Source organism: Ambystoma mexicanum, chromosome 9, assembly GCF_040938575.1.
Source record: "Ambystoma mexicanum isolate Mex_15411 chromosome 9, UKY_AmexF1_1, whole genome shotgun sequence".
Taxonomy (NCBI): Eukaryota; Metazoa; Chordata; class Amphibia; order Caudata; family Ambystomatidae; genus Ambystoma; species Ambystoma mexicanum.
Genome location: NC_090931.1, coordinates 925,946,263 through 925,972,956, shown reverse-complemented (window position 1 = coordinate 925,972,956; position 26,694 = coordinate 925,946,263). Strand labels below are relative to the sequence as shown.

Here is a 26,694-nt window from a genome sequence, read left to right as displayed (position 1 = left end):
CTCTGTGGCTTCCTCTTCCTTGGAAATAGTGTATAGTTGGCCCTGCCATTCGAAGCGCAGACCACATGAAAATGTCCAAAGGTAACTTATGTCCTCAGACTTTAGCCAGCCTGTGACTATCCGCAGTCGCTTCCGCTTAAGCAGAGTTGCTTGGGCCGAATCCTGGTAAAGTGTCAGTGGAGTATCACGGAACCGCACTGGCTCCCGTTTTCATGCCGTTTTCATAATTTCTTCCTTCACCTGGAACAGCTGGACTCTAGTCAGGGCATCTCAGGCCAGATTCCTACTCAGCTGATACGCAGAATACACTCAGTGGGTCTGGTCCAGAACTCTCTCTCCGCCTAGGAGTCCAGAAGGTGTTGAAACAATGCTGCCACATATTCCTGCAGCTCAGCATCCAGCACTTATTTAGGAATCCCACGGTTGCGTATATTATTTTGGCGGGATATATTTTCGGGGTATTCCTGTTTGTTAAAGACTGACTCCATTTGCTGCTCCAAGGGGCCCACACGCCGAGCCAGTTCATAGTGATCATGCCGCTGCTTGCATAGCGCTGTTTCCACCCTTCTCTCCACCGCTAGGACGTTCTTGTTGAGATCCGCAATGGCTTTAGTGAGGTCGGCCGCACTATCTTGCTGTGACTCCACCTTCAGCCAGACAACTCCACTATTCCTGAATGGTGTCAGTGTGCTCCCAGTTAAATGGGCATCTCTCATCCCTTTCATAACTCATAGTTCCTCAGTGTGCCTCATCACCGGCCGCATGTCCCACTAACACTGCTACTCCAGACTATATTCTATCTGCTAGTTCCGTCTGTGCCCTTGCCACTCCCTCCCCGTTGCAGACTCACTTGGTGTTTGCTATTTTAAGGCCTGTCAGCGTGGGCTCCACAATCCCGGGATCACACGAGCCATCCACCGAGGCTTTGTCTCTATTAGGCAGAATTCTGTGCAGTGCCCTTAGGGACCACTACACACAAGTAAGACCACAGGTTGCAATACAAGTTTTACCTTTGGTACAAGCCTGTACTACTAAGTTATAGTGGTCGCAGTAGCAGAGCAGCCAGGCTTATCTCAAGAGTATATGAGCAGTAGCAGAGATTACACAAAGGGACCACAATTACTGCGACTCAAGCAAACACTGACTCAAGGTTTCAGGTAGAAAAATATAAGTACATTTATTTTTAAACCATCAGTTATAAACACAACACTTCTGTTAGGCAGAAACCTGTGCAGTTCCCTTAGGGACCACTGCAAAAGATTTAGGACTACAGGTGGTTGGCAGGAATCCCAATTGGTAGCAGTCTGTACCACCCAGATTTACCTGGTAGCTGTGGCTGAGCAGTCAGACTTCTCTCAAGATGAGTTAGGCAGTATATAGAGTATACACAATAGGTACAGAGATACAGTAGCACAAGCAAACACTGACCAGAGCTTTGGTGTAAAAGTATATAATTATTTATTTAGAGACACACTTGTAAATTACACTAGCACAAAGAGGTAAATAAATTCAACACACAGTCACTATTATATATATACAACCCTAATTACTTATTAGACAAGTCTTAATGAGAAACACCACTTATTTTCAGAACGAGGTGAGCGCTTAACATAAGATGGCACTCTAATAAGTTATTAAAAAAGGAGGGAGAAAGGCAGGGTTATGAAAGCACACAAATGTCAATACTTTCCAAAGAACCACAGTGAGGCAGATTAGGCAAAGTCTACTGGAGAGCAAGGAAGTTCACATGCCAGGCCCACTCTTAGAAAGAGCAAGCGAAATGTGTCCAGGATCACACAGTGGGGTTATGCTCAAAGAGTCTTTGTAGAAAGTTCACAAAAGATTGAGATCAAGTCAGGAAAAGTTAGTTAACAGGTCCCAGGCTAGCCCAGTAGAAAGTCGAGGATTTACTGCCACCCCAAACGATCTGTCGCAAGGGAAGCCAGGCGGGACACAGTACCTGAAAGTGGGAAGAACGCTCCAGCGGGGGCATTTTTTCCTGGCAGCGGATGCAAGTCGGTGGTTCGTCCAGAGGAAGAGGCGGTCTCGATGTGGAGGAAAGCTGAAGGTCGTTGCACTGCCAGGGAAGAAACCAGCCGCGGAGTTTCCCGGTTACAAGGTACCACCCTTTTCTTCGCGGTAGTGGTAAGCCGTGGTATTCCGGTTGTCGGGGTGCTTGGCAAGGTGGCCACGAGATGGTCCAGGAAGGCGAAAAGATGGGCAAACTGGTTATCCCCACCAGTCAAAGGAAGAAGACTCTCCGGACTGGAGATCTCCTCTGTCGTTGGGAAAAGTGGTGAGACGGTTCAGCAGGGCTCCACCGGTGGTGTCGTCGTTGCAGGTTGGCTCGGCTTCTCCCTCCTCGGATTCTTTAGGTCCTGTGGCGACTTCTGAAGTTCCAGTCCCCAAAGCCCTGCTTTTATGCAGAAAACCCCCAATCATTCAGCCTAGCTGTCACTCCAACATGCTAAGTCAAACACACAAGAATGCGACTTGAGTTGCCGAGGCAACTCAGTCCAGGTTGCCTAAAGCCCCTCCCACGCCCCCTGTGGTACCCAGACAGAGTGGCCCCACTTTTGGAGGCTTCTGTGGAGAAGCCCATCAAAAAGTGGAACAAAGGGCTCGACTTGGGTTGGAGTCACAGAAGCGAACACAAACGCCATTTTGGAACCAAGTTTCGGCAAAAATTACCAAACAGTGAATTTATATTAATTTATTAAACCGGCGGTATGTTCGAGGCTATATTAAAAAGTGGTAGCCTCGAACAATGGGAAAATCCCATAGGAATATATTCGCGTTGAATATAAAAAGTAGTATCCAATGCCACCAGCCAAAACTCGGTCGGGGGGACTGGACAGTGTCCCCTCGAACAACAGACCCTGGGGCAATCGAATTGCCCCGGCCAGTACGTCCACAATATGATGGTTTGTACTGGTTCTGTTCACAATTTAAGACTAGTAAAGCCAATGGTGACTTTACATGCCCTGGGAGACAGTAGTCAGTCCGAGGGTACGGAGTCTATGTTTGGGGGTCGCTACAACACCCCAGGGTTACGGCACCGAGGGTGCTGTGTAACCCACATACCAAAAACACATGAAGCCCTATGGGGTAAAGGACCCCATAGCCCATAAAACACATACAAAGTCAAAGGAACACCTCAAATCATGTCTAAGAGTGGGAGGAAAAGAGTCTCACTCTTAGCAGGAGAAAAAAATAAACCCCAAAAATCCAGCAAAGCTGCTGGGGGACTCACTAGGTTTGGGAAATTAGCCTTTTCAGAGAATTCTCCCTAACAATTTATATTAAGCCTTAAACAAAACCACACGTTAAATATACTACAACTAACCAATTCACTTTGTACAGAATGTCTCAAGGTAAGTACCCTCTGTTTGAATGAACCGGTGTTGTGAACAAAACACGATACCGCGGATACGGTTGCGATCACTTTTTGACAGTTCGGTCTACTCAATAAACACGTATCCGTTACATGAAATGCTACCGGAGCAAAAACACACTTAGCACCTGAGATACCCAGAGGGTGTTGGAGGCAAAAATCACAGGCAATATTTAGGTTAGGCAGACAGCATCGAGAAACACTCAGAAACAGGACTTGAAAAGTCAAAGGGTCGGAGCCAGAGTTAAGTGACACCGGAGACCTGTTGCCGAAGATCACACCATTAGACAGTTCACAATTCAGCGTAGCCCAAAAGTACTTTGATATTGTCAATGTTCGGAAGCAAAAGTTATAAGAAGGAGGGAAGTCAAGGGCGAGCCTTGAGGATGAAGAAAAGGGGGTTCACCCAGTTTCCTCGAGTAGAGCACAGTACCTTATTCCAATGATGCAGCTGGTGCCCTGGCAGTTGTTCCTGTTGGTTTCCAGCAGACCCACGATTCCTGGAGCTTCGTTGGGAAGGAGGACGTCTGAAGGGGGTCTGAACCACACAGGGATGAAGCCGGCAGCAGCGACAACGAATAAATAGTGCGCTCCTTAAAAACAGGAGAGACTCGGCAGGTGGCTATCCGGACCACTACAGCAGTGTGCAGTGATTTCGACCACGGCGGAGATCTCTGGCTGAAGAAGATGAGCTGGTTATCCCCACCAGGCTCAAGGGAAGAAGACTCCGGACTGGATCTACTCTTAGTCGTCGAAGGGTAGATAACTCAGGACTGCAGCACGGCTTCACCGGGACGGGGTAGTTGCAGCAGCCATTGTTCTCTCTGCTTCTCTTCGGTTCCTTGGAGTTCCAGAGGCGACTCTGACTTCTAGCCCAAGAGACCTGCCTTTTATGCGCAAAACCCCCATTCACACAGCCTGGCTGTCAATCACGCAGCAGGGGGGTTGTCCAGCCGGTACAACCACCTCAGCCAATCATGGCAAAGTGCGACTTGGGTTTCCTAGGATACCCTGTGCAGGGGGTGACTACACCCCTCCCTCACATTCAGCCCTCCTAGACACCCAGGCGCCTTGAGGAGGGCTGCTCTGCAGAAGCCTGCCAAAAGACGGTGAACAAAGAAGGCGAACCTAGTTTGCCGCGCAAAGTAAAACACAAGAAGGACTTTAACAAAAAGAAATGGCGAATAAACCCAACCGGAGCCAAAAGAAAGACGATTTGGTCAAGCGGGTTTATGTTCGAGGCTAATATAATAGCCAAGAACAGTACCACGTTTATCTAATTTAATCGCGGTAGAAAATTTAGGGTAGATACCACTGCCACCAGCCAAGTCTGAATGTTAAGAGCGAAACAATGCTCGGGGAGGTACAGACAGAAAAGGGGCACAGAGTAGCGCTTTCCAGTACTCCATGTAAGATGGGGTGTACTGGGTCTGTGGTAAAAATTACTATGTAAAGTAAATGGCAACTTTACCTTTCTATGGGGGACAGTAGTCAGCCCCAGCTAAATGAGTCAGAGGGAAGTCTTAAAGACAACCCTGGGTTACTACACTGAGGGTGCGGTGTAACCCATGCAAGAACAGGGGCACCTGGAGTGGTGTGCTCCAGTGCCCAAGATCACACAATGAGTAAAAACACATAGGCCAAAACACATGTAAGAGTGGAAAAAGGATGTACACTCTTACCAGGTGGAAAAAATAAACTTCAGAAATCCAGCAAAGCTGCTGGGGGACTCACTAGGTGAGGGAAATTAGCCCTAGAAGGAGAATTCTCCCTAACACTCTCTGTTCCGATCCACCTTCTGGGGCCGCTGCCGCGGCACTGTGCAAGCCAGTGCCTTCTTTCTAGTGTTCACTTCTGTCAGTTACAGTGTGCCGCAGTGCTCTCCAGCATGAGCGCCGCTCACTCCTGGCAGTACCTGGGAGTCATTCGACTGTCTGTAACCCACACCAAGAAAGTCGGCGGAGTTCCGCCCTCATATATCATCTCCAACAGGCTTGCCCTCCTTTCAATCAGCACCAGGGCACACCCCGCGGCATGCGTGGGACCGCACCACTCTTCAGGGTCAGACTTTGCCTTTACAACAGGGGCAACGGAACACTCCATGCCCACTTCCTCTACCACCTAGGGGTCCGACTGCAGCCCCTTTCTGTTTGGCCTGATCCAGTCTAATGGATGGTGTCCATTCCTTGAGGCTCGACACAGCGACCATTATGACTTGGTGAGCAGATCCCGGTGCCATTGTTGATTTCATATGGGCTGCAGTTCAGGCTCTGTTTTTGTATCTTCCCGCTGACCAAAACTCCTGAAATCTTCGGGGGATCCCTGCCACATACTCTGACACCTCTCACGGTTTTCTCTGGAACTCCGTCATTAAAAGAGGGGGTAGGGGCTCACGGAGTGCTCTCAAGTGCAGGAGCTCACTGTAGGGGCATCCATGGCTAGCCATGCCACCGAAGGTGAGCATCCTTTCTTTTTGGGCAAAGCGCTTTTCTACCTGTGACGTGCAGTACAGGGTCCCATCTTGCCTCATGCAAGCTAGAGACAGTAGCTTAAATGTGGCAAGTGTCAAACAGAATACAATGGTGCACCGTGAACAGGGGGTACATACATGCATATGCTTTATTGCTTATTTTTCTTGCACATTTAAAACTCATCCTTATTTTTCTATGTAAATACATTTTAACATTTCATTCCATGGAGTTTGCTTCTTTCTTCCTGGACCATCTGACTCTACGAGTAAGAACTTTGGGCACACTTGACATGGAGAGAGCAGTCATATTCTATTTACACAAAACAAAATGATTATGCAAAACCAGTCAGTTCTTTGTTTCTTTTGCAACAAAACGGGATGCGTGCCCAGTTGCTAAATCGATCATTGCCATTTTGATTGTTCTCTGCATTCAACTTGGTTGTACACTTCCACACAAACCACTTCCTTTCACACCTGAAGCTCACTCAACAAAACGGGACGCGTGCCCAGTTGCTAAATCGATCATTGCCATTTTGATTGTTCTCTGCATTCAACTTGGTTGTACACTTCCACACAAACAACTTCCTTTCACACCTGAAGCTCACTCAATGAGAGGAACTGGAGCAAGTTTAGATTTCTCTGCAAATGTTCCTTTAGACGCACTTTGCAAAACAGCAACTTTGAATTCAGTACACACATTCATACAACACTATTTTGTAGACACAAAGGCACGGTCAGAATCGCAGGCAGTACAGGCTGTACTGAAACATGTACTTTCAACTGTTCTTTCAGCTCACCCACCACCATCATCAGATACTGCTTGCTACTGTGTTAAAAGCATGTGATTGCAAACAGATTCACAAGCCTCTAAAATCAGATGTTACTTACCCAGTAATAGTATTTCAGTTACTGTATCTATGCAGATTGACATGCACCCCCACTTCCTCCCTACATGGCATCGGAGGTACACACACTCATTGATTGATTTGCTCACATCACATCAGAAAAAAATCAACCTGAGGATGTCAAAGCCTGAAGGACCATGATATCCTTCACACGTCGGATAGGGCTAGTGTGGCAGAAACACGCCTGACAATGCTTTTTTTTTTTACTTTGGAAGTAAACAACTTGTAATATAAACTAGCAGGTAGCAGCCTATGCAAAGCATGTGACTCTAAAGAGATACTAGCCACAGAAAGACTATTACTGGTTAAGTAACATCTGCCTTCTCTGGTCACAAGTGTGTCCAATAACTGCTGTACTTAAAATTGTTCCCAATGATAAAGCAAATAAAGAAACTGCAATAGTGTATTTGTGCAGAGGTCAATATTCTACTTATTTGTCACATGAAGAGGATTTTTATGTGTATATTTTTGTCTCGTTTATTTAAAAATGTTTATCTTTTTATCTCACTGAGCCTGATTTGTCAATTTTCTTGTTTTTAGGCTTCAGATGATGAATCGTATGTCAGCGATGTCAGTGATAATATATCAGAGGACAATACCAGTGTTTCTGACAATGTTTCTGCTCAAAGTATTGTATACTTTCTCAACCTTTATCTTAAAAAAAGTTGTTTATGTCCGTATATTATTTAGACATTTTACATTTCCTCAAGTTAGTCAGCAGTCAAACATTGAGTAGACAATAGTAAAATACCTGGGTTTATGGTTCATGCCTTACTGAATGCTAACACCTTTTCTTGTTCCTGCTTTTAGTGGTTTTCAAGAGGTATATGCAGCTGGGTATCAAAGGTGTGGTACAGTGATTAAATAAATCACAAAAGAAGATTTAAACATTGTCTCCCAGTTTATTACTGACATAGCTTATAAAATTGAGACTCGTTTAGTCAACCATTGCAGTCATTCTTTTGTTTTTCAGATTCCCCTTTCTCTAGTATTTTCAGCAAACCTCCCCTGATTGTCTGTTAGCAATGTAATGTAAGGATGAATGCACCTAACTCCTGTGGAAAGTCAGTATCGGGACTCAGACAACTAGTCATTTTCTTTCAAGGCTTTTTATTTTTGTCAAATCCAAATTAACTTTCTCTAAATCTACATGCCCTTGCCCCATTTTATAACAAAAAGTCAAAAGGCTTCTCGTCACAATGCTTGAAAGTAAAAAAGCCCTCCTATTCATGTAGCCTATTCACCTTCCCTATCAGCCAAAAGAAAACATAAAAACAGAGAAATACTTTTTGGAACTATTAACTGGAAGGGATGGCTGCTGACTTCTTACCCGAACCCTGTCCCATACTCTTACGTCCCATCCCCCTTCCTCCATAGTGCATGGGCGCTCCTTCCTAGGGATGGGACCTTTTTCACCAGAAAAAAAATGTCTGCCCCTTTAAATTTAGAGGCGCACAGGGGTGCGGCCCTGGGAGCATGCGCTACCCTGAATCCGCCCCCCCGGCACCACATCCCAGTCCCCTTTTCCACGCTGACGGGAACGGGCTGATTTCACCAACGCTCCTGGGTTTGGCTTCAGCTATGTAATACTACATGTTCTTCTCCGGATACTTTCTTCTGTCTTTTTGTCTTCTTTTATCATTCAGGTACTCGGTCCTCTGGTGCCACGCTCCTCCCTGGCGCATATCGTCTTCAGCGGGCTTCAGCAGGTGACCATCCTGCGAGGGGCTCTTCCCTACATCAGATCCCCACACTCTTTGCCTCTGCTGCCTTGACCTCGACCACGGATGGGAGGGTTGTACCGCGTGCAATGTACTTTCTTTGCGGCCCCTGAAGAACAGACTAGCTAGGTGGAGGGAGCTCTTCAAGAAATTGCCGCCAGAGGACTTGAAGGACTTTGTCAGACATAAGTCAAGGCCCAAGGGAGGGCCGCTCTTTTCCAGCACACCCGGCAAAAGTGACTCCTTCCCAAGGAAATGCCCGAGCGGGAGGAACCTCTAAGGTTCTCACACCAGCACGGGTACCGAGTCTAGTTCAGCTACCAGCCGCCAGGCCGAGGGGTCCGTAGATCCTTCCGGAGACAGTGCTGAGGGACTGCAAGGTTCTTTTACCGGGTGTACACCCGAGGGGCTAAGCCCTTGTACCGGAAACATGGCCGAGGGTGCTCCTGCACGCAGCGCTACCGGCGATCCCGCCGAGGGCGACACGCCTACCAGGCCTCCGCCTGAGGTGCAGGGCATGTCTCATGCTCCACCGTCAAGAGCCCAGTGAGCCAAGCACCACGACTCTGGCACATGGCGGGCAGCTCAACAAGATGGCCGACGTGCCAAACAGGATGGCCGCTCTTCGGCTACCTCCCTGATGGAACGGAGCAGGTGGGTGAACGAGTTACAAGGTGGGACTGGGGTCAACCAGGTAGGTGACCAACTGCTTATTCATCGGCAACGCAGGGCAGGTTCCCTCTGCAACCAACTAAACAGCATACGCACTAGCCCCAGCAGCCGCCCGCAATCCCGTCAATATCACCTGCCCCCCCACCAGCCTGCGTGTACAGGTTCTTTGAAAAGTTCCTCACACTCATGAAATCTCCTCAGATTGGGGCCATCCTCAGGGATGTTATAAGGGACATGCTCCCTCTGGCCCCGCCACCCGCACCCATAGTCATTCCTACTATGGCTCCAGCGCTGCAAGGCCCCCTTGCAGCCCCCGCTGCCCATGCCGGCTCCTTCCATTCCCCTGCCTCCCACAGTTCAGGCGGTTCCGTACCAGCCTCCGGCTCCTGTCTCCACACCTCAGCCCTCGGATCCCAGCACTCCTCCACCTGCTCCGGACCAGCCGGACACCTTGGTGGACACAGGCAAGGAAGAAGACCCTGATATGTCATCGTCAGCCAAAGCCTTCCACAAACAACTTGCAGGGCTGGCAGAGTACTTGGGCCTTCCTCAACCCGAAGTCGAACACCCAGAGGCAGGAGTGCTTGCAGAGGTCCTCACTCTACACACCACCGCTAGAACGCGGATTCCGATGCAGAAGGACATAGTCGCTTTGGCCAAAAAGGGGTGTCTCAAACCCCACTCGGTCCAGCCGGTCAATCAATGCCTGGACACCAAATCTAGGCAAATGGAGGTGGATACACTCTTGCTGTCGGTCCACCTTCAACCACACTCTTCTGTGATTGCTGCAGTGTCAATCTACTCAAAGCCTCTGTCGTGCTTGGCCACCTTGTCCTCAACGCTGCTAGGCAAGGAGGAGAAGACCTTGGAGGCATACAGGAAGAAGCTTTACTCCAATGCTTCCCTGCATCTTCGTCAAGCCAACGCGGATGCCATGCTGACAGCCATTAACAAGAGGCTTTGGCGGCGAAATAGCTGACTTCCTTCCAGAACTTCTGGTGCAGAGCCAGTCACGTTTTAAGGTGGGACTCCCAGAGGCTAAAATTATGGCGCAGGACCTCATGGAGTCCACCGGGGCCCACATCGACACCTCTGGCCGGGCCATATGCATCGCCATGGACATGAGAAGGAAGGCCTGGCCACAGGCTTCTAAATGTAACCAGGATGTCCAGGAACGCATATTGAACCTTCCATTCGAGGGTGGCGACCTCTTCCACTCCACCACCGATGAGGAGCTAGATAGAAAGAAAAACTGTTCTCAAAATGCGAAATCTGTATCCTTGCGAAGGCCCAAGGCGTACACCAAGTCACATCAGCGCTCCGACTCAACACAGATGGAAACAACGAAAGGGGGGGGGAGTAAGGGCTCTTTTCAGTCCCCCTCCTCTGCATCAGCCTCAGAGGGAAAGAAGGCATGACTTGTCCCTTCGGGTTCACGTGTCTCTGGAGGGGGCAGGCTTGCCCTTCATGCACAGTTTTGGCGTCAGAAGTTCGCGGACCCCTGGATCCTCTCGGTAGTATCCACAGGGTACCGCTTTCCGATCCCTTCCTCTCCTCCCCTCCACTCACACAGATTGGGACACCAACTCTGTTTGTGGAGATTCGGTCGCTCGTCGAGAACCAGGCAGTGGAAGAAGTTCCAGCTTCCCAGCGAGGCTCGGCCTTCTACTCCAGGATTTTTGCCATTCAGAAGAAGAATCAGGCTGGTCTGAGAGTTGTGTTGGACCTTTCCACCCTCAACTTCTCCCTCCCTCTTCAAAAATTCAAGATGGTTACACCGGCACTAATTGCGGAGACATTGTGCACGGTAGACTGGAGGTGCTCCCTGGATCTGAAGGACACGTAGCTACACGTCCTGATTTGACAGCCGCTTTGTTCCTTCCTGTGGTTCAGGATCATGAGCTGCCATTTTCAATACAAGGTGCTACCCTTCGGCCTCAACTTGGCTCCCAGGGTGTTTACCAGACTCATGAATGTAATGGCAGCCCTCCTCAGGGCCCAGGGCCACCATCTCTACCCGTACCTGGACGACTGGCTCGTCAGGGCCAAATCTCTGGAGGCAGTGTACCACACTTCCTCCGCCCTTATGAGCATACTCCACGACCTGGGATTTTCGCTGAACTTAAGAAATCTCAGCTGCAGCCTATGCAGAAACTGACTTTCTTGGGCCTCATATGGGATTCGAGCTCCGAGAGAATTTTCCCTCGGAGGACAAGATCACGGCCATCAAGCAGGCCATTACTCACTTCCTCACCAGACAAGTGACTTCGGCCTGGTGGTACCAGCATCTGTTAGGTCTCATGGCAACGGTCCTACTGGCCGTACCCCATACGAGACTCATGATGAGGAGATTACAGCTGCACTTCGCGCATCTTGGAATTGGGAGTGTGGCTCTCAAACGGAGTTGGTCAACATTCCTCCTTCTCTCCACTCGGACCTCACATGGTGGTCCAGGGACTGCAACCTGCGGACGGGCAAGCCCTTCCGGCTGCCGGCTCTGCAGGTCACTATTACAACCGACTCCTCGCCCGAGGGCTGTGGGGCCACTCTGGGCAGCCACAGTGTCCATGGAGTTTGGACCCGGCAGGACCAGAGTCCCATATCTCAAAAAAAGGTGTCAGGCGCTCCTCTCCAAAAAGAACATGGCATGATAACCTGTTCTGAGATGAGAGTTTGCAGCACACACTTTTTGCTCACTGTACCTTTCACAGATGGGAAATATCCATTTGCATATCAGTCTGTGTCCCGCCCACATGGGCAGTCCAGCACCAAAATTATATGGCAATTCCTCTCTGAACAAGAGTACCACCAGCAACCCCATACACGTGTGTCAGCCTTGTTGGGCCTCATCAGTGAGGTGAAGCTGTGCCTCTCTGAGCACATTGAGCAGGGAGTCCACGTCTGGTTGCCCCCAGGTAACTCAGGGTGACCAACCCAAAGTTCCTTAGAAATATTTCAAAAAAAGGTAGCAGGCGCTCCTCTCCAAAAAGAACATGGCATGATAACCTGTTCTGAGATGAGAGTTTGCAGCACACACTTTTTGCTCACTGTACCTTTCACAGATGGGAAATACCCATTTGCATATCAGTCTTTGTCCCACCCACATGGGCAGTCCAGCACCGAAATGCTATGGCAATCCCTCTCTGAACAAGAGTACCACCAGCAACCCCATACACGTGTTTCAGCCTTGTTGGGCCTCATCAGTGAGGTGAAGCTGTGCCTCTCTGAGCACAGTGAGCAGCGAGTCCACGTCTGGTTGCCCCCAGGTAACTCAGAGTGACCAACCCCAAGTTCCTTACAAATATTTCCAAAAAAGGTAGCAGGCGCTCCGCTCCAAAAAGAACATGGCATGATAACCTGTTCTGAGATGAGAGTTTGCAGCACACACTTTTTGCTCACTGTACCTTTCACAGATGGGAAATACCCATTTGCATATCAGTGTTTGTCCCGCCCACATGGGCAGTCCAGCACCGAAATTCAGAGTCCCATATCAACTGGCTGGAACTGAAGGCCATCTGGCTTGCACTCAAAGCTTTCCTCCCACTCCTTAGGGGCAAGGTCGGCCTCATCCAGACCGACAACTCCAGCAGTATGTACTATATCAACAAGCAGCTTAGCGATTAGCATGTGGGACTGGCCGCTGGAGAACACCATCTACCTGACAGCCATCCACCTTCCAGGGGGAGTCCAAACTGGAAGCGGACAGGCTCGGCAGACTGGGGGCAGACAATTACGAGTGGCAACTAAACAACCAGGTGCTGCTGGAGATCTTCAGCAGTTGGGGGCATCCCCAGATGAACCCTTTCGGCTCCCGGGACAACAAGAAGTGCCAGCATTTCGCGTCCTGGCAGGGACAGGGCTCCTGCTCCCTGGGCGACGCATTCCAGATAAAGTGGAATGGCATGACAGCATATGCTTTCCCACCCACCCCCTTGGTCCACAGGGTGATTTGCAAAATAAAGGAGTCTTGTCCACTTCAGTATCATTCTGATAGCTCTTTGGTGGTGGTTAGGCAGAATCATGTGCAGTGCCCTTAGGGACCACAACACACAATTAAGACTACAAGTGGCAATACAAGTTCACCTTTGGTACAATCCTGTACTACACTGTTAAAGTGGTAGCAGTAGCGGAGCAGCCAGGCTTATCTCAAGAGCAAATGAGCAGTAGTAGAGATTACACAAATGACTACAATTACTGTGACTCAAACAAACACTGACTCAAGGTTTTTGGTTAAAAAGTAAAAGTAAATTTATTTTAAACCATCTGTTCACAAAATACTTCACTTCTATTAGATTAAAATCACACTTCAAATACACTACACACAACCAATTCTCTTTGTGCAGAACAACTCAAGGTAAGCACCTAAGGATTTGACAGACCAGTGTTAGGAAACAAAAGGTGATACCAGGACTACATATGCGGTCACTTTTTGACACTAATGACAGTTCGGTCTTACTAAAGATACGCGTACCCATGGGAAGAAATGTTACCGGAGTTAAAACACACTTAGCACCTGAGTTAACACAAGAGAGTTGGGGACATAAATCATAGGCAATACTTTTGTCAAGGCAGACAGAATCAGAGAACACTCTCTGACAAGAAGATAAAAGTCAATAGGCCTGTGCCATTGTCAAGTGGAACCGGGTTCCTGTTGTCGAGGATCACACAGTCAGACAGTTCACGATTCAAGGTTGCCAGGAGTACTTGGATATTGTCAACAGAGGAAGCAAAAGTTATAAGAGGGAAGGAAGACAAGGGCAAGCCTTGGATGAGGAGAAAAGGGTTCACCCTAGTTCCTCGAAGCTGGACACAATACCTTATTCTTTGAAGAAGCTGGTGCCATGGCAGTTGTTCCTGGTGGTTTCCTGCAGATTCACGGATCCTGGGGCTTCAGTCTTGGGGACAAGAAGGACGACGTCTGGAGTGATCCGCACTACCCAGGGATGAGGCCAGCAGCAGCGACGGTGAATAAAAGGTGCGCTCCTTTGAAACAGGAGAGGCTCTACAGATGGCTATCCGGACCACTACAGCAGTGCGCAGCGAGTTCGACCACGAAGAGGATCTTCTGGCTGTGGAAAGTGAGCTGGGTGATCCCACCAGGCTCAAGGGAAGAAGACTCCGGACTGGATCTTCTCTTGTCGTTGAAGGGTAGAAAGCTCAAGACTGCAGCAGGGCTCCACCGGGACTCGGTAGTTGCAGCAGCCATCTTCTTCTCCACTTCTCTTCGGTTCCTTGCAGTTCCAGTGGCGACTGTGACTTCCAGCCCAAGAGTCCTGCCTTTTATGCGAAAATCCCCCATTCACACAGACTGGCTGTCAATCACACAGCAGGGGGGTTGTCCGGCCCGGACACCCACCCCAGCCAATCACGACAAAGTGCGACTTGGGTTTCCACGGATACCCTCTGCAGGGGGTGACTACACCCCTCCCTCACATTCAGCCCACCTAGGCACCCAGGCACCAAGAGGAGGGCTTCTTGGGAGAAGCCCCCCAAAAGACGGTGATCAAAGAAGGCAAACGTGGTTTGCCGCGCAAAGTAAAACACAAGAAGGACTTTAACAAAAAGAAATGGCTAATAAACCCGTCCGTAGCCAAAAGAAAGAGTATTTGGTCAAGCGGGTTTATGTTAGAGGCTACTATGATAGCCTGGAACAGTACGAAGCTTATATAATATAATTGCGGTAGAAAGGTTAGGGTAGATACCAGTGCCACCAGCCAAGTCTAAATGTTAAAAGAGCAAAACAAAGCTGAGAGGCACAGACAAACAGGGATAGGAGTTAACCCTTTCCAGTACTCCATGTAAGATGGGGTGCACTGGGTCTGTAGTTTTAAATGACTATGGCCCTCATTCTGAGTTTGGAGGTAAGTAACGCTCTTTACCGGCATGGCGTAAATAGCGCGTTCGGGCAGTCATCAGTCCGCTAATAGAGGACTATTACGACTTCGCGGGCACAAGCTTTACGCCATGCCGGTAAGGTCATTAGCGCCATGCCGTTAAAGGCACCTAAAATGCCCTTAGCGGCATCAAGCATAGCGCAGATAACACTACCGTCAAGGACCAATGCGGCATTAGCGGTCACCGCTAATAAGCGGAACAGGAAGTCGCGTCATCGCACAGGAACGGGACGTAGCACGGCGGCCATCTTTAAAAATACAATCCATTGCCATCCTCACCACACAGGACCCTTTGGTGTTGTCGTGAAAAGATACAGCTATACCACCACTATGTCCAAGGCCCTGAAGAAGGGAGCTGCCCGCCAGCGGAAAGAAAGATTCAATGAGGATGAGCTGCAGATGCTGGTTGACACACTGCAGGAGCATGCTGCCATAGTTTTCTCCAATAACATGAAGAGGGAGGCAGTACTGAAGAAGGAGGAAATCTGGGCATGTGTTGCTCCGAAGGTCAGTGCTGTTGGGAACACCCCACGCACGATCAAAGACTGCCGCAAGCGCTGGGACGACCTGCGACTTAGGGTACGAAATATCCTCTCAGTGAACCGCAGCCAGGCAATGGGAAGAGGAGGAGGTCCCAGTTCCCCAATCAAGCTCACCCCATTGGAGGACATCTGCGCCAGCATGATAGGAATGGAGGGGATTGAAGGTGTTGGCGAGATGGAGTGTGGCACCACAACATCGGGCGATGGAGGTGAGTGTCCAAAGTAAACATTGTAATGCCAAATCTGATGAAAGACAACCAATATGTCAGTTCAAAGAGTCAAGCCATGGTCCAACACACACACACTCCCAGCAAAGTAGGCGGATGCATTACAGACACATGCAGATGCCTGCTGCAAGGCAGTATCATACATGACACAAACCACACAAAGATGTAAATGCCATGAGTCACCTTGCGTGCAGGCCCAAAATACTATGCATGTCAGATAGCATTGCTCTTGGCCAACATGAGTGATGCCGACGTATGCCTGCATAAACCACCCATGTATCAAAGAACGTGCTCATCCAAACACAAATGCCTATTAACCCCAATTGTGTGGATGATCAATTGTCCTAATGTATGTATGATGCCTATAAAAACATCACTCATGCCGTCCCTCTCTTCGACCCCCACAGGCACTGACCATGACAGCGATGGGCAGGATGCAACCCCTGCACAGTCCACACCCCGGAAGAGGTCCCGGGATGACAGCAACCGCCCTTCGACCTCGAGGGGACAGCCCAGGGGGCGCCATGCACCAACAGGCAAGCCACCCCAGGTACCCATTACACCGGTGCCACCAAGGCCCGTAGAGGGCGAAGCGCCACCACCAGCACCACCCATTGCCCATCATGATGATTCAGGCGAGGCACCACAATCCGAGGAGTACAGTTTGGCTGGGGAGGTAGCAGCCACAGCACCCCCTGGATGTGGAGGACCCACAGGACGACATATGGGTGCCCATTGAGGACGATGTTTCGGAAGTGGTCCATACACCAAGTCCACCGGCATCCCGCCAAATATCGTCCCTCGATACAGAGCACGCCACCACCCCGGAGCAGTCTGGTGAGGAGCAGATGGAAGGGGACTTCAGTCCAATTTTGACGACTAGGGAGGCTGAGCAGGCTGGGCAGGACAGCCAGGGGCCGACAACCTCCACAGGTGCACCCACAGGGCCGCAGCAGTCTGACCTGCTTACTGCCCTTGTGTGGGAGTTTGTCGAGGACATCAGACTGGCCAGACAGGAGTGGCGTCAGGACTTAGCCTCTCTAGGCAGGTCCATCAAGGACAACACTGCCTCCATGGCCAAATCCTTTGCTGACAACAACAGCCATCTCTGCGAGGAGGTCTCGGCCCTCCGCCAGGTCTTAGGCCGCAAAGCGGATGCCATGGAGGCAGGGCATCCCGATACACGATCACAGCAGGCGGCCACACCGTCTCCCTCCAGTTTGACACAGACAAGCCCGCTCCGCAGGTCGGCACGTACCCTGCGCCGTCAAGACATGCCGCCCCCTGGCCCAGGGAGTGCCAATTGATCATCAGGGCAGACTCATGTAGGCATTGGAGACTCGATGGGACATGTGTGGGGGAGTTGTGGTGGGAGGATGAGGGGGTTGAGGGTGTGTGGGAGTTGTGGGTGGAGGATGAGGGGGGTGAGGGTGTGTGGGGGAGTTGCAGGGGAGAGCGAGGGGGGTGAGGGTGGTGGAGGGTTTTTGCACTTACGTTTACATTGTTATATTCAATACACCCGTTGTGTGAAAAACAAGACCTGAGTGGACATTCATCATTGCGCATGTGTCATTTATTCATTTACAGTGCATAGTGTACATGTACCCCCGCCCCAGTGCCCTCTGTCCAACCATCATGTCACCCTCTGCTGCCATGTGTGTCAGAAATATTGTGCAATCATTGACTGGCGCGCAGCATGTCCCTCCTGTGCATCTGCACCGTGATGATGTCCAGCCACATCTTCTTCTTCCCCTTCATCATCACCAGGTGGTAGGAGTTCAATGTCAGGGGGCAGGGGCACGTTCCGGCGGATGCACATATTGTGCAGCATGACACATGCCATGATGATCTTGGCCACCTTCTCATGTCTGTAGAGGAGTGCCCCACCCGACCGGCTGAGGCAGCGAAATCGTGCCTTCAACAGGCCAAAGGTCTGCTCAATGACCACACGGGTACGGGTATGGGAACGATTGTAGTCCTCCTCGTGCCTGTTCTGTGGGTTTCGGACAGGGGTGAGGAGCCACGGCTTCATGGGATAGCCACGATCACCTGCATGAGAGGCAATAAAAAGTAAATATTAGGCGATTCATGATGGACAGCTGTACTAGTCACACATGCATGCAGTTTATCGTTGTCCACATGCACATGTTCATGGGTGTATTTACACCATCTTCAGCCCCTCAATGTGTCCTGTGCCATGGACTAATAGTGTGGGTTGCATCTTCAAGATGATACATGGTGTGCACTGACGTGTTGTTGCATATGCATCGTGTACACATACAGCTGTGTTCGTGTCAGAATTGTGATGTGTTGTGTTCTGTGAGATTTACTTAGCGGGCGCGTTGGCAGTAGTCTTTGCAATATTATGCAATCAGTGCTGATCATTCTCATGGTGACATGCAGCACTCCTGTGGGTGTGGTGGCTCTGTGACAGACTGTGGATTCCCTAGTTGGTTCAGTATAATGCATTCCCAGGGATGCTTGACCTGTGTGGTGATATGCTGGAGACAGCAACATAGTGCATATGCACTGCATGGTGCAGGATGGCGTTAAGGAGGGTGAGGTCCGCTGATGAGTGGTGCACATGTTGTGGGATGTGGGGTGGTTTCCTGTTAGTCATGTAGTGATAGGTGTCAACCTTACTTCATTCCTATGGGATTTGGGTGTCATGTGCCGTTTGTGATGCTTTTGGGCACAGTGTTTGGTGATGTGCACATCGTGCAGTCACATCAACTTTGGCAGCATGGTGGTGTGTGCATCTCTCCCCCCATTTCAATACCATGTGCCAGTCATGCAATTTACCAAGCAGCCAGGCACGTCGTCCAGCATGTCGCTCCATCAAGCGTGGAGTTCCGCAGGACCATAGAGTCATGAGTTGATCCGGCATATCGGGCACAACAATGTGTGATGATCTTGCTGGCGTCTGTTAGGCAGAATCCTGTGCAGTGCCCATAGAGACCACTGCACACAATTAAGACTACAGGTGGCAATACAAGTTTTACCTTTGGTACAAGCGTGTACTCAAGAGTATATGAGCAGTAGCAGAGATTACACAAAGGGACCACATTTACTGTGACTCATGCAAACACTGACTCTAGGGCCCTCATTCCAAGTTTGGAGGTAAGTACCGTCAATTACCGGCATGGCGCAAATAGCGTGTCCGTGCTGGTAATAGGCTGCTAAACACGCACCATTACGAGTTTGCGTGCACGAGCCTTGCGCCATGCTGGCAATTACCTTAGCGCCATGGCGCAAAAATGCCTGAAAAACCCCCTACCGGCATGAACTGCACCGTAGCGAACACTACCGCCATGGAGCAACGCGGCATTAGCGGTGACTGTAAATACCGGTCACCGTTATTTACGGTCACCGTTAAAATGCGGAACCGGAAATAACTTCATCGCACATGAACTGGAAGGAGCACGGCGGCCATCTTTAAAAACACAATCCATTGCCATCCTCACCAGACAGGACGCCTGGCACATTGTTGACTACCGGGAAGTTACCACCAGTAATGAGGAATGCCCAAAGCGCCGAAGAAGGGAGCTGCCCGCCTCCGAAAGGAGCGGTTCAGCCCTGACGAACTGCAAATGCTAGTGGACACCCTCCACGAGCATGCTGACACTGTTTTCAGCAACGACATGCGGAGGGTGGAGGTGCTAAAAAAAGAAGGACATCTGGGCACTTGTGGCACAGAAGGTGAGCGCTGTGGGCAACACCCCCGCACCACAAAGGACTGCCGCAAAAGGTGGGACGACCTGCGGCTGAGGGTGCGGAGCATCCTCTCAGCGAATAGAAGCCAGGCCTTGGAGACTGGAGGAGGCCCAGGTTTGCCCATGAAACTAATGCCGTGGGAGGAGACATGTGCGGCCATGATAGGCCCCGAATCCATCAAAGGGGTTGGAGAAATGGAGTGTGGGGCAACGTCATCCGCTGATGGAGGCGAGTGTTCAAAGTCAATACTGCCAACGCCAATGTTATGAAAGTCACTGCTAAGGTCTGGCCAAGGAGTCACAGCTAGGCCGGCCACACCACCCCCCCCCTGTAAATCATGCCGAAGCAAGTGAGACCCAGGCTAGTGCCAGGTTGCGAGGCCGTAACCTATATGACACATACCACACAAAGTGGCCCATTCCATGAGGCACACAGGGCAGTTGATGTAAACAGTGTGCATGTTAGACAGCACAGTACCCGGCCTACATGAGTGACACAGACATATGCATGCATCTACCACCCAAGTATTGAATTATGTGCCGCTCCCCACGGAAATGCCGATAACCCACAAGTATCTGAATGTTCTATTGTAGCCATGTATAAATGCTGGCTCACAAATCATCACTCATGCCGTCCCTCTCTTCCATCCCCACAGGCAGTGAGCATGACAGCGAGGAGCAGGAGAACAACCGCCTCTGCACTTCCAGGGGCCAAGGCACGGGCCGCCATCTCCAAGCCAGGAAGACAACACCTGGACGCACACCACCGACTCTAGCAAGGCCCGTGGAGGGTGCACCACCGCCACCCCCACCCCTCCCTGCACTGGCGGCAGACACATGCCCTACGCCGTGGTCTGAGGAGTCGAGTATGGCTGGGGAGGTGGCAGCCACGGCCCCCCTCGATGTTGCCGACAGCCCCAATTCCATCTGTGGAGCAACTGAGGAGGAAACATTTGAAGTCGTCCACACCACTGATGCCCACTCCAACCCCCAGGTCTCCTATAGTGACTCGGGTGAGACCGACACACCTGAGCTATCTGGCCAAGGACCAACACAGGGACATGCCAGTCCTGTGGCCAGTTCCCTTGAGGAAGCGCTGGAAACACATGTGAGCCCGATCCCCAGCAGGGCTACAACATCAGCCGTAGATGCACAGCGGGCTGAGCAGCTCACAACCCTGATCACTGACTTCATGCAGGACAATCGGCAGGCCAGGGAGGAGTGGCTGGATGAACTGAGGGCACAGGGCCAGGTCATAACGGACAGCACCAACCGGCTCTGTGAGGTCCTTGGCTGCATAGCAGATGCTCTGGAGGCTGCACATCCTGCACAACAGCCCCAGCATGAGGACACCCCCTCAACTAGCAACTCGACGCAGACCAGCCCGCTCCGTCGGTCGCTCCGTACGATGCACCGCCCGGACCTGCCTCCCCCTGGCTCTGGGAGTGCACAGTGACATTACTGCCATCCACATGTGGGCTATGTGGACCCTATGGGACTAGTGTGGGGTTGTTGTGGTGGGAGGGGGAGAGGGGTGAGGGTGTGTTTGGGAGTTGTGGTGGGAGGGGTAGGGGGGTGAGGGTGTGTTTGGGAGTTGTGGTGGGAGGCGGAGGGGGGTGAGGGTGGTGGAGGGTTTGTTTATCACGTTGACATTTTCACTTTAAATACACCGGTTGTTCATCTAAAAAAAACAGAGTGGACATTCATCATTGCGCATGTGTCATTTAATATTGCTCAGTGCATAGTGTACATGTATCCCCACACCCAGTGTCCGATGTCCAGACATCCTCACACCCTCTGCTGACTTGTGTGTCAGAAATATTGTCCAATCAATGATAGCCGCACTGCACGTCCCTCCTGTGCATCGGCACCGTGATGCTGTCCTGCCCCTTCTTCCTCCTCCTCCCCTTCTTCATCATCAGGTGGTAGCAGTTCCATGTCAGGGGGCAGGGCACGTTCCGATGGATGCACATATTGTGTAGCATTACACATGCCATGGTGATCTTGGACACCTTCTCGTGGCTGTAGATGAGTGCCCCACCCGACCGACTGAGGCAACGAAATTGTGCCTTCAACAGGCCAAAGGTCTGCTCAATCACCACACGTGTACGGGAATGGGAACGATTGTAGTCCTCCTCGTGCCTGTTCTGTGGGTTTCGGACAGGGGTCATGAGCCACGGCTTCAAGGGATAGCCACCATCACCTGCATTAGAGGGGAATGAAGGTAAGTGTTCGTACATTCATGGCGGAAAACTGTACTGGTCTTACATGGCAGCAGGTGATTTCTGCCCATACGCACATATCAGTGGGTGCATTGACCCCATTTCTGGCCCCGCTATGTGTCCTGTGCAATGGAATGATGGAGGGGGTAGCATCTTCAAGATGGGTTATGGTGTGCACTCACATCTTGTTGCACGTGCATCGTATATGCATGCAGCAGTGTTGTAGTAAAATCATTGATGTGTTGTGTTCTGTGAGATTTGGTAGTAGGGTGTGTTGGCTGTAGCGACTAGCATATTCGTCATTCTGCACTTATCAGTACCATGGTGACTTGCAGCACTCCTATGGGTGTGCGGAACCAGTGACACGCTGTGGTATCCCTGTTAGGCTCACTTCAATGCACTCCCAGGGATGACTGTCCTGTGTGTTGAAATGCTGCAGGCAGCGACATAGTGCATATGCAGTGCATAGTGCAGAATGCCCTTACCGTGTGTGAGGGCCGCCGATGAGTGGTGCATGTGTTGTGGGATGTGGCCTTGTTACCTGTTAGTCATGTAGTGTTGGGTGTCGGCCTTACTTCATCACTGTGGGATTTGGTAGTCATGTGCCGTTTCACTTGTTTTGGGGCACAGTGTTTGGTGAGGTGCGCATCGTGCACTGGCCTCAACATTTCCACCCAGGTGGAGTGTGCATCTCCCCCCCTTCCCACCCAGGTGGAGTGTGCATCCCCCCCTTCCCACCCAGGTGGAGTGTGCATCTCCCCCCCCCTTCCCACCCAGGTGAAGTGTGCATCTCCCTCCCTTCCCACCCAGGTGAAGTGTGCATCTCCCCCCCTTCCCACCCAGGTGGAGTGTGCATCCCCCCTCCCCTTCCCACCCAGGTGGAGTGTTCTGCCACCCACCTCACAACCCCGATGCACTGCCATGGCCCAGTCAGGCAACTCACCAAGCAGCCAGGCATGTCATCCAGCATGTCGCTCCATATAGTGTGGTAGCGTGGAGTTTCGCAGGACCAAAGAGTCATGAGTTGATCCTGGATATCGGGCACAGCAATGTGTGATGATCTTGCTGGCGTTGCATACCATCTGCACATTGATGGAGTGGTATTGCTTGTGGTTGTGATATGCCACCTCCATGGCATGCAGGACCACCAACTCCACGTGGGTGCAGTCGAGGGCACCTATACAATTTGGCATGCCTGCCAGTGCATGGAAGGCAACTTGTGTATCGAATATCTCCTGGGGAGTCCGTGGTAGGGATATGTAGTCCCTTGTGTGCTTGAGGAAGGCATCCAGCACCTGGTTCAGTATCCGGGAAAATAAGGGTTGTGATATGTCATGCATGTGCCCCACTGTGTGCTGGTAGGTGCCTGTGGCAAGGAAGTGGAGCACAGACACTACCTTCAGTAGAGGGGGGATGGCGGTGCGTATTTCTATGAGGCTCACTATGTCGTCATGTATCAGGTCCACTATGGTGGTGATGTTGGCACGGTCAAGCCGGTACAGGGTGTGGATCTGCTCTGGTGTTAGGTTGAAAGGGGTGGCTCTGATGCGAGGGATTGGTGGCTGCCGGCGTGGTAACGGTGGCTGCACTGGTGGGACATGCTGGGCCTGTCTCTCCCTCCTTCTCCTCCTGTGTCTCCTCTGTGGTGGGGGCTGTTGTTGTTGCTGCCTTGCAAGCAGGGCCACCTGCTCCAGTAATGCTACTACTATTGGTATCATCTTGGTGTGGGAGGGGGTGTTGTGTGTGGGTGTGCTCCTTTTGTGCAGACTCCATTGCCTCCACCTGTGCTGATTGTGTGCACCTGTGGCTCTTGGTAACACTGCTCAGGGTTCTTAACACCTTCTCAGAGATGCCGGTATTTTCTCCATGCCGGTAAGGTACTTTTCGGGCTTCAGTAAGCCGTTATTTGCATGTCCACATGGCTTGTGATCAGCTCCGGTTTACGGCATGTCGGTAATGCCGTCATGTTGTGTCGCGCCTGGACCGTTATTTACGGCATCATAAAGTACGATGCCGTAAATGGTGGTCTGGTTGGTCAGAATAGCCGGTAGTGGTAAGCGATGCCGGTAATGCATTACCGGCATCGTTTTTACCTTACCTCCAACCTCAGAATGACCCCCAAGGTTTCAGGTAAAAGATATAAATACATTTATTTTTAAACCAGTTGTTATAAACACGACACTTCTATTAATTCGAAAACCACACGTACAATATACTACAGCTAACCAATTCACTTTACGGTATACTTCAGGGTAAGTACCCTGTGTTTTAGCGGACCTGTGTTATGAAACAAAAGACGTTACCGGGAATACACTCGCGATCACTTTTTGACAGTAACGACAGTTCGGTCTTACTAAAGAAACGCGTATCTGTGGCAAGAAATGTTACTGGGGCAAAAACACACTTAGCATCTGAGATACCCAGAGAGAGTTGGGGGCAAAAATCATAGCCAATACTTTTGTCAAGGCAGACAGAATCCGAGAACACTCTTAGACAGAAATTCAAAAGTCAATAGGCCAGAGCCAGTTTCAAGTGGAACGGGGTTCCTGTTGTCGAGGATCACACAGTGAGATAGTTCACGATTCGGCGGAGCTAGGAGTACTTAGATATTGTCAACAGAGGAAGCAAAAGTTATAAGAAGGAGGGAAGACAAGGGCAAGCCTTGGAGACGAAGAAAAAGGGATTCAGCCAAATTCCTCGAGCAGAACACAGTACCTTATCAAAGGAAGAAGCTGGTGCCACGGCAGTTGTTCCTGGTAGTTTCCTGCAGACCCTCGGTTCCTGTAGCTTCGATCCAAATGAGGACATCTGGAGGGGTCTGCACCACACAGGGCTGAAGCCGGCAGCAGCGATGGTGAATAAAAGGTGCGCTCCTTAAAAACAGGAGAGGCTCTTCAGATGGCTATCCGGACCACTACAGCAGTGTGCAGCGATTTTGACCACGAAGAGGATCCTCTGGCTCTAGAAGATGAGCTGGTTATCCCCACCAAGCTCAAGGGCAGAAGACTCCGGACTGGATCTTCTCTGGTCGTCGAAGGGTAGATAGCTCAGGACTGCAGCAGGGCTTCACCGGGACGGGATATTTACAGCAGTTGACTTCTTCTCTGATTCTCTTTGGTTCCTTGTAGTTCCAGTGGCGACTCTCTGACTTCCAGACCAAGAGACATGCCTTTTATGTGAAAATCCCCCATTCACACAACCTGGCTGTCAATCACGCAGCAGGGGGGGTTGTCCGGCCCGAGACAACCACCTCAGCCAATCATGGCAAAGTGCGACTTGGGTTTCCTAGGATACCCTGTGCAGGGGGTGAATACACCCTTCCCTCACATTCAGCCCACCTAGACACCCAGGCGCCTATAGGAGGGCTTCTGGGCAGAAGCCCGCCAAAAGACAGTGAACAAAGGAGGCAAACCTGGTTTGCTGCACAAAGTAAAACACAAGAAGGACTTTGACTAAAAGAAATGGCGAATAAACCCAACCGGAGCCAAAAGAAAAAGCATTTGGTCAAGCGGGTTTAAGTTCGAGGTTAATATAATATCCTAAAACAATACCACGTTTATATAGTATAATCGCTGTAGAAAAGTTAGGGTAGATACCACGGCCACCAGCCAAGTCTAAATGTTAAAAGAGCGAAACAATGCTCTAGGAGGTACAGATAACAAGGGCTAAAAATTAACCCTTTCCAGTACTCCATGTTAAAATGGGGTGTACTGGATCTGTGGTTAAATGACTAGGTAAAGTTAATTACAGCTTTACCCTTTTCTGGGGGACAGTAGTCAGCCTCAGAAACGGAGTCGGTGGGAAGTCTAAAAGACAACCCTGTGTCACTGCACTGAAGGTGCTGTGTAACACACAAACGAAGGGGGGTACTGATGTGGTTTACTCCAGAGTCCACAATCACAAAAACAGAGGAAATACACATGGCAAAACACAGGTAAGAGTGGAAAGAAAGGGGTACACTCTTACCAAGTGGAAAAATAAACTCCAGAGATCCAGCAAAGCTGCTAGGGGACTCACTAGGTAAGGGAAATGTTACGCTCACCTGGTTCCCACAGGGGCGTCGATCGGACCCAGACAGCTGTGGTCTCCACCAACGTGATGCGTAGTGAAGATATGACAGTCTGGACTGGCCCGCCTAATCTTGTCTGCTGGACTCATAGAAGTATTCTCCTGCAAGTGGAGAAAGGGATTTAGCCCCCCGTGGACCTTAGTGATGCCCCCCCCCCCCAAGTGTTCTCGTTCTCCCCACTAATCACCTCCGATATCCCCTCTTGGTAACCTCACCTTATGTTTTTAAATGATGAGCTCTCCATCCTGCATGGCATGCAGGGGCGCGTAGATACCAGTTACTTCACTGGTTTGAAGGTACTGGAGGAGTTCCGGAGGAATATTGACTCCAGTGTTTATAAAGTTCAAAGAGTTCAATATGTCTGATGTTCACTCTTGTTCCATTCCCTCGTTAGGTTGCAGCTGGGTCCAAAAGAATATTGCCTGGAGGCAGCTGATGGCGTTCAGTTAAGAGTCTGTATTACCAAACACTGTCCGGTAAAAGTTGCATGAGTTTAACTTGCTGTTTTCTCTCCCTTTATAGGTGCGGCCACAGAAAGATGCTGCGAATTAAAGGATAATACGTCCGGTGGTAAAGCAGGTAAGCCTATGGTGGCAAAGAGATTGTATTTGTCGGTTTTCTCGGCTCACCTTGTTATTCCTTTTGTTTTCCCCCCGGTGCTGGGTTTTGACGAAGAAAATGATGGAGGCAGCACCGAGTTGAAAGATGCGGTGGACTGGTGAGTATAACGCGGCGCTGCTGCTGGTGAAGCGACGCGTGCTGAAATAATGTCCTTTCCAGGCTCGGAGATGTGCTGGGTCCGGAATCAGGTAAGGAATCAAATAATGTCCGTGATCTAACCTCTTCTCCTTTCTTTTCCTTTTGT

The 26,694-nt window shown here is 50.5% G+C and overlaps 1 protein-coding gene across 3 annotated transcripts in view; it reads left to right on the top strand.

Moving 5' to 3' along the window:
- Window positions 1–26,694, top strand: part of OSBPL6 (oxysterol binding protein like 6) — a 3,803,429-nt gene that overhangs the window by 2,333,475 nt on the left and 1,443,260 nt on the right. For all 3 annotated transcript variants that reach the window (XM_069616111.1, XM_069616109.1, XM_069616110.1), the window contains one exon: window positions 7,310–7,397. In XM_069616111.1, the coding sequence (XP_069472212.1) occupies window positions 7,310–7,397 (88 nt within the window). The remainder of the gene's footprint in view (window positions 1–7,309; window positions 7,398–26,694) is intronic.